Source organism: Geotrypetes seraphini, chromosome 18 (assembly GCF_902459505.1).
Source record: "Geotrypetes seraphini chromosome 18, aGeoSer1.1, whole genome shotgun sequence".
In the NCBI taxonomy this organism is placed as follows: Eukaryota; Metazoa; Chordata; class Amphibia; order Gymnophiona; family Dermophiidae; genus Geotrypetes; species Geotrypetes seraphini.
Window position 1 is genome coordinate 11,040,223 of NC_047101.1, and position 14,016 is coordinate 11,054,238.

General features: G+C 40.6%; 1 protein-coding gene across 12 annotated transcripts; it reads left to right on the forward strand.

The window, feature by feature from the left end:
* The first annotated feature begins 303 nt into the window (after positions 1-303).
* C18H5orf24 (chromosome 18 C5orf24 homolog) lies at positions 304-13,494 on the forward strand. 12 transcript variants are annotated; one of them, XM_033927419.1, is made up of 4 exons: positions 379-571; positions 5,181-5,262; positions 9,149-9,262; positions 9,570-13,494. In XM_033927419.1, exons 3-4 carry the CDS (start codon positions 9,260-9,262, stop codon positions 10,134-10,136), a joined length of 570 nt encoding a protein of 189 aa, XP_033783310.1. In that variant the 5' UTR covers positions 379-571; positions 5,181-5,262; positions 9,149-9,259; the 3' UTR covers positions 10,137-13,494. The 12 variants fall into 12 exon arrangements, with proteins under 12 accessions (XP_033783313.1, XP_033783315.1, XP_033783317.1 ...); XM_033927424.1 differs by lacking the exon at positions 9,149-9,262 and having other exon boundaries at positions 378-571; positions 5,181-5,327; XM_033927426.1 differs by lacking the exon at positions 9,149-9,262 and having other exon boundaries at positions 378-571.
* The last annotated feature ends 522 nt before the right edge of the window (positions 13,495-14,016 follow it).

Here is a 14,016-nt window from a genome sequence, read left to right on the forward strand (position 1 = left end):
GGACCGTCTATTGTATGTTCAAATGTCAGATACCTAGACCCACTGTATCATTTCCTCTACCATAATCTCCCCAACCCTGACATGTCCCGTCTAAATTCGACTGTAAGCTCTTCTGAGCGGGGACCGTCTATTGTACGCCTTTCCTCACATCCAGTATCTGCCGCCTCTGGGATTCTCCGAAATCCCGCATCGTTCGCGTCAGCCGTCGCCGTCGCCCCACCTTTCCCGCCCAGGCTCCTCCGGCCGCCGCACTTCCGGCGCCAGACTCGACGGCGCTGCGCATGCGCCGCCGGCCGGAGTCCTGCCCTGGCCAATCTCTAAAATGGCCGCCGAGCTGACGGGCGTCTGTTAGGCTTCGCGCTCGGCTCCCGGTGTCAGGGGTGGGGGTGGGCGGGGGGTTCTTTACCGACGCGCACGTTCCCTCCTTCTTCTTCCTTCGCTCGGGGGACGGAGCGCTTTTGCCCTCAGTTCCGCCGCGGCCGTGGAGCGCGGTGGCCGGAGGAAGCGGGCGCCGGTCAGGCTGCCGAGGAGCGGCGGGGAGCGCCAGGCCCCGGAGCAGGAGCTGCCGAAGGTGAGCGCCTCTTCCCTCGGGCCTAGGAGCCAGTTGGGGGCTTGTGGCCTTTGGTTTATACCAGTCCACAAACACCTTCTCTATTTAGAAGTACAGGGGGGGAAAAATGGACCCTATGAGGAGGAGGCGGGGCAGGGTTTCTGAAGAGATGGAATAACTGCAATCTCTTGTCTGTCCACTAGGGCAACCCAAGAGTCCTTGACCCCCGACTTTGGGTTTTTAAAATATGATAGGAAAACAATTACTAGAGGCAATCTTATCCTGTTCAACCAAGTAATAAGTCATTTAGTGGTTAACATAGCTGGGTTAAAAAAAAAAAGTTTGGACCAGTTCCTGGAGGAAAAATTCATAGTAACAACTATAGTAGATGACGGCAGATAAAGATCCGAATGGTCCATCCAGTCTGCCCAACCTGATTCAATCTAAAAATTTGTTGGGGGATTTTTTTTCCTCCTTAGCTATTTCTGGGCAAGAATACAAAGCTTTGCCCGGTACTGTTCTTAGGTTCCAACTACTGAAGTCTCTGTCCATCTACACCCTCCAAGCCATCTACACTCCAGTCCATCTACACCAGGGGTCTCAAAGTCCCTCCTTGAGGGCTGCAATCCAGTCGGATTTTCAGGATTTCTCCCAATGAATAGGCCTGAGATCTATGTGCATGCACTGCTTTCAATGCATATTCATTGGGGAAACCCAATGAATATGCATTGAAGCCCTCCCCAGCCCATCCTCCACCAAACGGCCATATACAGACACAGACCATGCAAGTATGTTATTAAAGACAGACGTGTGTGTAGGGGGGTGGGGGGGGGGGAACAACTGCTTGCCTTGGGGATGGTAGCATGGAATCTTGCTACTCTTTGGGTTTTTGCCAGGTACTGGTGACCTGCATTGGCCACTGTGGAAAGAGGATACTGGGCTAGATGGATTCCATTGGTCTGAACCAGTATGACTAGTCTTATGAAAAGGTGACTAGGAAAATAGCTTGCTTTGATCGGTAATTCATAACGTATACAGCACTAGACCTATTTCTAATGTTACATTTCTGGTACTAATGCTAGTAAATGGTGTATACATCTGTGGTGTTAGCATCCTACAGTTTCTGTTTCTCTTACCTGTGTGTCCATTCAGTAACGATATGAGGTGGGGTGGTTAACCAAATACTGCTATGTTAAGTAATTAGATAACTTTAAAGGGGTGTGGATTTTTTTGATTGGTTTATTTTATTTTGGACTTTCCCAAATTGTTCAAACATAGTTATGGGGCATCACTAATGTGCTGTTTAATGCCATATTAAAGGCCGTTTTATGTGTAATTTTATTTTGTAAGTGGCTCATAAAGAAATGTTTAATCAGTTAGCATGTGAATTAGCGAGTGCAGTAGTGGTAACTTACTGTAGTGATATGGTAGTGCATGCCAACTTGTGTGGTAATTGCATGGGTTATGGGCATAGATTGCATACTGTAACATAGTAAATGATGGTAGATAAAGACTTGAATGGTCCATGTAGTCTGCCCTGTAATTACATGCATTATGATTGAATTCCTTTTTTTTCTTTGTTTCTTCTGGGCCACAAACCTTAGAAGTCCATCCTGTACTGTCCTTAGGTTCCAACTACTGGAGTTGCCATTGAAGCTTAATCCAGCCTATCCAAACCATCTCCTTGGCATGATTCAGACCATTAAAGTTTGCCCATTCAGATTTCTAGTTGGCAATCCTCTGTGTTCATTCTTTTTTGAATTCAGTCATCGTTTTCCTCTCCATCACCTCCCTTGGGAGGGCATTCCAGGCGTCTACTACCCTCTCCATGAAAAAAGAACTTCCTAACATTACTCCTACACCTCAACCTCAAATTATGTCCTAGTTTTACCAATTTCCTTTTCTCTGAAAAAGATTAATACCTTTCAAATATTTAAACCTCTGTATCATATGTCTCCTGTCGCTCCTCTCCTCTAGAGTACAAATATTCAGCTCTTGCAGTTTCTTCTTCTATGTCTTTTGGCTTAAACCCCTTACCATTTTTGTCATCTTTCTCTGGGTTGCTTCAAGTCTTCCCATATCCTTTGCCATTTAGGACCTCCAAAACTGAACACAATATTTCCAAGTGGGGCCTCACTAATAACCTTAGAGGGGCATCAGCACTTCCTTCTGCTACCTAGCATCCTTCTGGCTACAGCCACCATCTGGTCACACTGCTTCGTCGCCTTCAGATCCACTTGCCTTAATGCAGTTAGTACATTGTCTTGAGGGCACCTAAGTACCATCTTCAGTGCTGAAAATGCAGAGGTGTGCTGGGCAGTTCCTCAATTACTACACAACTTTGCTGTGTGTTAATTTTTACTAAAGTGCTAAAACTCACTGCATTTTAGTAAAAGGGTCCATAAACTGAATGAAAATGCAAAATGCTAAGGTGTAGTTTGTGTGACCAACATCCCAAATATTACTGTTTGAAAAAAATATACTAATTAGTATAGTCAAACGAGTCAACATGTTCAGCTTTAGTAACAGGCTTTAACTATGCCATAAATAAAGTGCAGCTAACCAGGCATGAAATATGAACTCCTTGGACATGAGTTTAACAACTCTCCTCCATATTGCTACATGATTTTTTGGCATTTATATGAGTACCAGAGGTGTGCTGTCAGGCAATCCAGCCAGCAGTTAATATAGTTCTGGTTGCACAAATACTGCAGTTGTTAAACATATCCCAATCTTGCATGTGATGGAAAGCGCTGAATAAACTCTGGCAGCTTTTTATCCAGCAAGATTGCTGTGCGATAGTTTCTTTTATCTTGTATCCTCACAGATTTGACTTTGACTTTTACTATTGGCTTGACTTGCCTTTTGGGACTCCTGATGCAGGTGATTAGCTGAAACACAGACCATGTTGAGTCCATGACTTGAAGATGTTTTTATGATACAATTGTTATGTATGATTTTAATTGTTTATTGACATTAAAGCATTGTTTGAAGACCAGGCTCACTCTGCTCTCTTTTATTGGATTTGCTGTTATTTGTGCAGAGGTGACTGTCTCCATTATGGTTACAGGTAAATGCCCTGAACAATGGTATGGTATCAACAGGGATGAGACTTCTTATTCTATGACAGCTATATGTATAACTCATATATAGGAGAAAACATGATTTTTCAGTGACAACTGATTCTCTAGGGATGAGGTCAAATAACTTGTAACACTGTAGAAAGTGGTTAACATTATGGACTTAAGTCATCTGACCTAAAAATTCTTCTGGAGGTATGTGTAACAATGAGCTGGTGGAAACATAAACTGATTTGTGAGCATGTACTCCTTGTATATAGGTTGTCCTTCTCGGGGCTTAATTTGGAGACAAAAAGGAAGTGGAGCTGTAGAGCATGGGGTTGAGGTAGGCAGGCCAGAAGGAGCATCAGGAGAAGAGGACTGGATTAGACAGCAGAGTGACTGCATATTCATTCTGTTCTGAATGAGACGGGGATGGGTAACTGCAGGGACGAGGACAGAGCTTGTGGGAACAGGGACAAACTTTGTCCCTGTGTCATATTCTAAAAACTTGGAACATGTTACGTTTTTACATATAGATACTAATCTTAGACAATTTGCCAATTAACTGTAGAAGTTGGTTTTGGATTTAAATGAACTACTGTTAAATGGCATCACTTGTCTACCTTTGATGTGGCAACAAGTCTTGTCTGCTGATTAGACTCCTACCATCTGTACTACTAGTATTTATCATTTCTGTAGTGCTGAAAGATGTGCACAGCACTGTACATTTAACATTGAATAGAAGGTCCCTTCTCAGAAGAGCTTACAATCTAATTTGGACAGACAGGACATCTCGGGGTTGGGGAGTTTCTACCAGAAGGAATGAGATGATGAGTTTAGGTATCTGACAGTGAGTGGGAGTAAGAGTTGAAAGCAGCTTCAAAAAAGTGGGCTTTTAGCTTGGATTTGAATACTGCTAGAGATGACTGTTGACTGGCAACCTGTTCTAGGCACACAGTGCAGCAAAGAAGGGACGGAATCTGGAGTTGGCAGTGGAGGAGAAGGGTACAGACGAGGGACCTGCCAGATGAATGGAATTCACAGGGAAGAGCTTAGGAAATGTGCCTCTGTTTAGGTTTGTAATTGCAAGGCAGAGGGTTCTTGGGTGTTATGATTTACCCCTCGTTTTACTAAGACGCAGTACAAGTCCGGAGCACTAAATGCTCTGACGCTCAGAATTCCTGTGAGTGTAAGAGCATTTAGCACCCATGACGCTGTAGAAATCTCTCCTGCTGCTTAGTAAAAGGGGGCCTTAGTTTTTAATCTTTTTTAAGCTTGATTGTATGAAAGGACAGATCTTTACATTCCAATCTTTATGGAGTTCTTTATCATGCATTCTGGTTTCTGTTGTAACCAATTATTAGTGGTATATTAAAATTTTTAATAAACATCATGCTCTTCATCTGAACTATTAAAATTCAGAATTTCTTTCCCTTTAAACTTTTGTGAAATTCTGCGACCTTTTTTTCTGAGCCTCCATGCCGCTTTCATCTAATCTCCTCCTATCATTATTTGCACTGGTTACTTATCTCTCTGTTGAATATTGTGTTTTGTTAATATTTACCCAGACTGGATCACACTGAATTTGAGCAGAAACTACTACTTCCAGATAGTGTTGAAGAGCAGTAGGCTAAAGACCAAGGAAACGAGGTTCAATTCTTGCTGCTACTGTTTTGACTCTGGACAAGTTGTTTCATGAAGTGGTTTGGGCACAGGGAAGTATCTTCTGTACCTGAATGTAAATTGCCTTCTTATTTACTGTTCAAGGTATGAGAGAAATTCAAGCTCCTTCAGGGCCAGATTCTCAAAACCTTAATGCCGTCGCTAAACTGTTTACCGATGGTTTAGCCTGTAAACATTTTAGCTGCGGATTATCAAAATGGATTATCTGTCAATAGAAGTGGCATCTCTCCCGCTGCTGACATGCAAATGGGCTCTTCAACAATCTTAAGCCATTTTCTAAAAGCGGCGTCTGCTTTTGGTGCCAGTCAGAGACTACTAGAAAGCCTGTGTTGTGATGCAGCGGGAGAGATGCCCATTCTCTCCCACTGAATCACAACACCCATCCCCTGCAGTGGCGGAGATGCTGATTTCTCTCCTGCTGCCAGCCAACACTCCCCCCTCACAGCAGGAGAGATGCCCACACTCTCTTGCTGCCAAGAAATGCCACCTGTTCACACACCCCCTTCCCAGCAGCGGGAGAGATGCCCACACTCTCCCGCTACCAAGAAATCCCAGCTGCATCCCACCTGCCATATAACACCTCTCCCCCTTACTTCCATATACACTTCCCCCTCCCTGTTCGCGGTTTCGATTATCTGAATTTTTTCCCCCATCCCCCCCAGAGAAAAAACAGCCCTGGGACGGAGGGAGTGGGGGAGCGATCGGAGATGGCGTGGGGGCGATTGGAGCATGGACCTTACCTGGTGGTCTAGCGGTGACATGGGGCAGGAGTGATCTTTCTACACTCCTGCCCCGTGCAGAGCCGTGCTGTGAGTTCCCGTGGTCTCATGAGATTACAACAGAGAGTTCCTGTTGTAGTCTCGTGAGACCACAGGAACTCAGCAGCATGGCTCTGCACGGGGCAGGAGTGTGGGAAGATTGCTCCTACCCTACGTCACCACTAGACCACCAGGTAAGGTCTGGGGATGGGTCAGAGCCAGCCAAAAGTTATTTGTGATTTTTCCCTATTTGCGGGCCGGCTCTGCCCCTAACCCCTGCAAATAGGGAGGGAGAAGTGTAGATGCATGGAGGGATATGGACACCCTCCTCCCAGCTGGCCTGTTTCGTCAAAAATGGGCCTTCCCCTTCCTGGTGCATCTTGGGATGCACCGGGAAGGGGCCTAAGGCCCCTCCTATGGGGCGTCCGAGTCAATCAGTGCCTTAGGCCCCTTCCCATTTTTGATGATGCAGGTCATCTGTGAGGAGGGAGTCTATTTGGAGGTAAGAGGGAGGGGGTGTTGGAGGCGGGGGGAGGTGTTCTATGGCAGGGGGGTCACTTGCCAGTGGGAGAGTGGGGGCATCTCTCTTGCTGCAGGGGGAGGGTGTCGCTGCCATTCTCGGGGGGGGGGGGTTGTTTGCTGGCAGCATGAGTTTCTTGACAGGGGGAGAGAATTGGCATCTGTCATGCTGCTGAGCAGGGTTTGTTGGTTGACAGTGGGAGAGATTGAACATCTCTCCCGCTGTTTTGTTTTGTTTTTCTTTATGCATTTTTCTGTGCTTATGCCCATCACTATCGCCAGCGATGAGCACATGCAAATTTAGTGAATCTTTGCTGCTGTCCGCAGATTTCATTTGCATGTGTGATTTTTTATTTTTATTTTTTTAGTGGCTCGCTTTTTTCAATTCGCTATCAAAACGGCTGCGTTAGCAGACCTTCGCTTTTTAATGCGGGTGTTTGAAAATCCAGGCCTCAGATTCTTGCCTGATTTAATTTGGATTTTTTTTCCCTGCATCTCTTCCAAAGTATTTGTTATAAAACTTGTTTACTATCTTGCTCTGTGTGGTTTGTATGGACTCAAACAATTAACAGAAATGTGTATGTGTTCTGTCCCTTTTTTTTTTTCAGCATTAGTTTTTAGGCATTTTGCACACGTTAGGTTTGGTGGTGTGGATCAAGCAATGTATAGAAGTGAAAATCTAAATTTTCATAGGAGAATGAAATTTAAAGACTGCTCTCAGCCCTCATCATACACACAGGCACGGATAGACAAACCCTGAAAGTTGGTTTCATTGCTATGTTTGAGCAGGGGAATGAGGAAGCGCGTGTGTGTGTGTGTTAGTCATGTGACCTAGTTAGGAATTTTGCTTCACTTTGATTATTTTTCTTGACTCAAAATTATTTCCAAATATGGTATTGACTTTTTTTTCTCTTTGGCTCTCGGTTTTTCTTTCAAAAATCAAAGCTTTTCAGTTTAATGGCCTTATTCAAATGTTCTGCTTGAACTTTATCAATATTTTTAATTGCAATGTGAACTTTCCCCATTGAGAAGACAGCAAAACAACTATTAAAGGGTTTTACTTGGATTGATAATTTTTCACAATTAAAGTAATATCTAAATTTTAAAAAGTTAGTAAATTTTGGCATAGTTTGCTTGAATGCTCAGAAAGCCAATTTTTGCTTTTCTGAGAACTAATCCTTGTTTTAATTAGCCAGGCATTTCTTGCTAAACACATGGTTAATAAATTGCACTTAATGTAGATTGTAGTAATTATTCTTGCCCTGTCCTCTGCATGTGAGTCTTATTGTACATGAAGTGGCTTATGGACAAAAGAGAGCTAGTGTACTTGTCAGTATTAGCATTATCTATTTCAACCATCATATGTTGCAAGTTCTGCATTTTTCAAATCTGTTTTTATTAGTTTCCTGTTAGACCATTAGTTATAGATTCTTGTCCACTACATCTTTACAGTTAACGTATCACCTTGAAAGACAAGACCATGTTATATAGCATGTGTTGGTATTTGCCTGGTGTGACTTGCTGTCTGTCCTCAGTTTCGTGAATTGTGTTCCATACTGGATGAGTAGCATAGAGAGTGGTAGTAGCCTCCACATGTTGAGGAAAGTAAGATCCTGCTTCCACCAACAACATTTTGCCGTCCTTGTTCAATCTATCATCCTCTCCAGACTAGACTACTGTAATGGCATCTATCTAAGTCTAACTAAAAAAAAGTCTTCAAAGACTTCAGCTAATCCAGAACACTGCGGCCAAGTTGATCTTCGCAAAACGCAAATTTGATTATGTCTCCCCACTTCTGGTCAAACTTCACTGGTTCCCAAATTTCCAGGGTTCATTTCAAATGCACCTGCCTAGCTTTTAAGATCCTTCACGGCATCCTCCCTCCCCTAATTCTACTATCTTGTAACTCCTCGAGTCCCAACACCACCAGGCCCACCCAAAGATTTAAACTATCCTTCCCCTCGCTACAAGGTATTCTCTATGGGGGAAAATCTCTCTTCTTCAGAATCACAGGGCTTTGGAATAATCTTTTACTGTCCCATTACGGAATCTGGGCTCTTTCCAATTATTCCGTAAGCACCTGAAAACTTGGCTTTTCACAAAAATGTAATTGCTCTCTTCCCCCTGTACTCTACCTCCAATCCCATTATTCTATTCCTTCCTATATTAAGCTCTTGTAAATCGTGTCGAGCTCTATAATTATGGAGAGGATGTGGTATATAAACTTAAGGTTTAGTTTAGTTTTGAGAACCCTGAAAACAGGGTTTGAATATTAAACCCAAATGCTAGATGAAACCTAATATGGACAAATGCAAAGTCAAAGAATAAGTTTTGTTGCACCTTTCAAGTGCTCTGACCTTTAAGATGTATTGTGGGCATTTCCTTGTACTTTAAAACAACTGCACACATTCCTAGAGGATAAAGTAAATGACCAGAAATGTATCTAATGTTCAGATGAACAGTAAGGTTAAAGTGACTTGGGGCTGATTTCGTTGGTGAATATAAACATTCAAGTTTAATATGCACCTATTCCTTCTGGCACGTTTTTTTAATGGGTGGTTTGATCTCTGTTCCAGTGACTGTAAAATCAGACCTTCAGCCTCCTCTATGATGGAACTGATGATAGAAGATGCTTCCTCCCAGTTAAATCTTTGTTTTGCCTGAACAAAACTGGAGCTGTAAAGAAAATGGGATGTATTTTGTCTTGTTTCTCAATTCTCAAATGTAAAAATGATACTGTCTTATATTCATTTGCATTACATAGAACATCTTGGTTTTATCACATTGCTTATTTGAACCACAAAGGCAATCCATAGTAAATGCTCATCAAAAATATTATATTAATGGATGATTATTAGCAGAAAAGCAGTATTCTGAGGTACAAGTATGGTTGGTTGTGGTGTTTGCTGAACAATTTATTTGCTGTTTATATAAGAATCAAAACCTTTTTTTTATTTTATAATAAATATTATACTCTTATCTTTTTTTTTTAACCAGAAGATGATGCGTCCAGTTGCAAGTGGTAATCCACCTTTTTGTGGGACTGGCAAAACATCATGCCTTAATGAAGACAGTGTGAGAACAACTGATCAATATGACTTGTATTCAACACAAGAAAACAAATACAGCCACACAATGAGCCAAAAGCCCAGTGCTTGTCAGAGGCAAGAAGCATTCAGTGAAACACACTTGCAGACAACAAGCAGCCGGAATTTAGATTCAAAAGATATAAAGAAAAAGAAAAACCTCAGTAGGTCTGGTAAACGTGGTAGACCATCGGGAACCACCAAATCTGCAGGATATAGAACCAGCACAGGCCGACCTCTTGGGACCACCAAAGCAGCTGGATTTAAGACAAGTCCAGGCAGACCTTTGGGCACAACTAAAGCTGCAGGATACAAAGTCAGTCCAGGGAGACCTCCAGGTAGCATTAAAACTCGATCACGGCTTGCACATCTAGGTTATTCATGCAACAGTGCAGCTTTTCCCTATGCCTCAGTCCATAACAGAGAACTTCATATGGTTGGGGAAAATAATAGCAAAGTCGAGCAGTCTAATGAATAGAGATAATTAATTTACTACCTTTTTAATGGTCAGAAAATTCCAAGCCTTGAAACATTTTCAAGGGTTTTTATATTTAACTTAATTCAAAGGACTCAGTACAGTTACTGGAATCCTACTTAGCAGGTATCTGAAGAGATTTTAGCTTCATTTTGCATTTGTCATGCTATAGATTTTTTTTTTTTCAAAGAATACTATTATTAGCTACCATATGAAGATTAAAACAGTGGTTACATAACTAAATAAAAAAAATGGAAGGAAGTACTGTTGATACATAGCGCTTAAAATTTGAATGCCAGCACAGAGGAGGGATTAGACCGAGTGTTACATGGTAAAACAAATCTGTGAAAAATTTAGAAAGATCTGTGTTACAGGGAGAAATATAGAATATACTGTTATCTGAGAGGTGCCAATTATTTGCTGATAATAAGATCTTGAAATATCAGTGCTGATATTTGGAAAGCTAGCCAGAGACAGGTAACAAATCAGTTCGTGTTTCAGACACTTAAGTGGTTACTAGCATGTTGGTGAAATGCTACAAATTAATCATATCCATTCTAAAATACATGATAGTTCCAGGTCCTTCATATAATGTACCTCTTACCCTGTCAATCCATTGTATTGTGTTGTACAGTGTGTTCTGAAGATCAAGCTCAATAGTAGTGTGACCACAGCCAAGAAGAGAGAAATTAAAAAACAAAACAAAACCCAAAACCCCAATGACAAACAGAAGAATCTTTTGTGGCGGACATAGACTTGTTAATATTCAGTTAATATAGTTTGGTTTTAGTTTTACTATGTTTTCAGTTGCTGATGTTGCAGCTGCATAAGAACAATGTTCCCTATGTTTTATAACAGTAATTTGTAATCAAGATGTACTTTACAATGTTTTAACAGCGCAGTAAAGTAATTCTTAAAATTAGGGCTGCACATCGATTTAATTGCATTTAAAAATTTTAATCGCATAAAGTGTCTGCCCCTCACACTTCCTTCCTTCTGTACTCATACAGTGGAAAATATAGACAACAGAAGTGAATTCTTAGAACCAACATGTTTTAATTGCTAACATTAAACTAAATCATTTTTCTTACCTTTGTTGCCTGATGATTTTTATTTTTCTAATCATTTTGTTCTATCTTTAAAATCACCAGGCAACAAAGGTAAGAAAAATGATTTAGTTTAATGTTAGCAACTAAAACATGTTGGTTCTGAGAATTCACCACTGTACAAGTATAGAAGGAAATGTGAGGAAGGGGGGAAGATGCTTTATGCGATTAAAATTTTTAATTGTAATTAATTGATGTGCAGTCCTACTTAAAATGTAATCTATGTTTGTTAATTTGGGAAAAGCCTAAATTAGGGCTTCTCACTTGTCTACCCCAAATGGGGTTGTAAAATTCATGTTTTGGATCATGACCTGGGTATGCTGTAAACAAAACATCAGCCCTTGGCTACAGTAATCACATACTTTGTGGTCACAATAATGGTCATAGCCACAGAAAGCTTGATAAGTGCTGGCCTAAGTAATATTGTGTTTCTTTGCTAGATTAGCTCTTTACATCCGAATGTTCTGTTTTAGACTAGATGGTGTATATTTTATAGAACACTGTATATGAAGAATCCTCATTAATATTGCATATATTTATGGTAAGTTTAAGCAAGATGTAAATAATACGTTTGATGGGGAAAAGCTGCTACATAAAAAGATACTAAAATACAGGATTATAATACCAAATATCAGTGGCCTGGGAGCAGAAATTGCTGTTGAGCATGATAGAATTTTTCTAAGATGTAAATTCTGATGTTTTTGACTGACTTAAGAACAGATGCCATTTTTCATCATACCTTTTTTATCAGGAAAAAAGCAGCAAGCCATCAGGTGTTCCAGTGATGCCTAAGACATAATGAGCTGGACTTATACTGTAAGAGGTGTTGAATTGTATATTGGGATTGGGTTCATAGGCACTGGCAAATCAAAAAAATAAGACCTCAACAAACTTGGCATTGTACAGACCATATACATTGCTGGACTGGATGGCTTCTTAATCATTTGATAAACTACTGGCAGCTAAATGCTACTAAAATAAGAGTTCTTCATGCTGAAGCCCACTGTACTTTGTTAATGAACTGGGCATTTGATCCAATTGGTGTAACTTCTGACACATGAAATATTTGGTAATTCACTTTTTTTTTTAATATATCCATTTTGTTGTACGCAATATTCAACACACAAGACTACTGCTTTCTCTCTTATCTAAAACAAATGTGGCACAGCTGTCTGGCAAGGAGCATTGCATGTGGCCACTGTACATTTCTCTTGTTTTCCTGTTTGTTCCTCTTTGGTCTGCCTTCTGCATCTGCTATATGGTGCTGTGCTGTGCGTCAAGACAGTGCTAATGTTTTATTGTTGAACTTATGAACTTTGTATATCAAATATGTTGATAAATGTAAAACTTCATAATGTTCACCAGTGTTTTAGCATCTTAAAAAGGAATTATGTTCCCTAGAAAGAATACATGGTGTGATGTGATTTCTAAAGGGACCTGGATTCATTAGATGGGAGTGGGCTTGACACACCATTTTTATAAATCCTAAAACCTCAGGAAGACTTGCTGGGTATTTTTCAATGATTGTTGTATCCTTGATACAAATGTATGTAATGGAACCATGCTGGACAGAAGGGGAGGCTGAGATGAAGTAAGATTGTATGTAGCTTCTGTAAATGACCTGAAAAATGCAGTGCGTTTTGGCCTTACCTGAATTGATAACAGTAAAATTAAATACAAAATTAAGATGCTTATATTTCAATGTCATCTTTCTTCTGGTATGCATTTCTTGCAAAGTTTTTTAAAAAAATTTTGTAAGTCTTTTATTCTGTTTAGATAATTATCAGCTTCAAAGTATTTTTTTCTCTTTTTTTTTTTTTTTTTTTTACAATATTGTATGTGTAAGTCTTTGTAAAAGATAAAGGAAGAACTTTTTCACTTTGTTTTCCATGTATAAGGCAAAATTAGTGCTTTTGCTTTTTTTTGTGTGTATGTGTATGGAGCAGTGGTGATTCCAATGAAAAATTCCTTACATTGTATGTTTGGGGCAAAGATATCTACTAATTTGGTCCTTTATCTGTTACTTTTTTTTATTAAGGTTTTCTTGTATGTATGAAATATGTGGTATTGACTCCAGTTTACCTAATGTAATTCAAATATAATCCCACAGTATCCTTTATTGAAAAATCACTTAATGCTACTACACTTCCCCCTCCGAATCCGCGGTTTCAGCATCTGTGGATTCGGTTATTCGCGATTTTAAAACAAAAAAAAAAAACACATTTTAATTTTTCGGGCTATTTTAAGCCCTGTAAGCCCCCCTTAAGACTTACTACAATGGGAGCTCAAGGCAGCCATTTCCTATGAGTGATCTGCACGGGGTAGGAGCGTGGGAAGATCGCTCTTGCCCCGAAAACCCGCTAGACCACCAGGTAAGGCTTAAGGGGGGGCTTACAGGGCTTAAAATAGCCGGGGGGAAGCGGCAGAACCGCCCCGAATATTATTTGCAGTTTTTTAATATTCGCGGGCTGGCTCTAACCCCCGTGGATACGGAGGGAGAAGTGTAGTTTATTTTGGCTTGCATGGGTCTAAGTAATAGTATAGTGATACAATGGAGTCTTTTTAAGGTGACAGACAGAAATGTCTTATTGCCCACCCAACTAATGTTCAGTTTACACATGGAAATCTCCTTTACTGCTTGATGCTCTTAGTTTCTCTTTATAAAACTAATATTTATTCCAAACCAACAGAAATAATCCTTAAGACCCACAGTGAGTAACAAAACTAAGTAGATAAAAGGCTTAACCTGGTAATCTACTTTCCACATAGTGTTATCT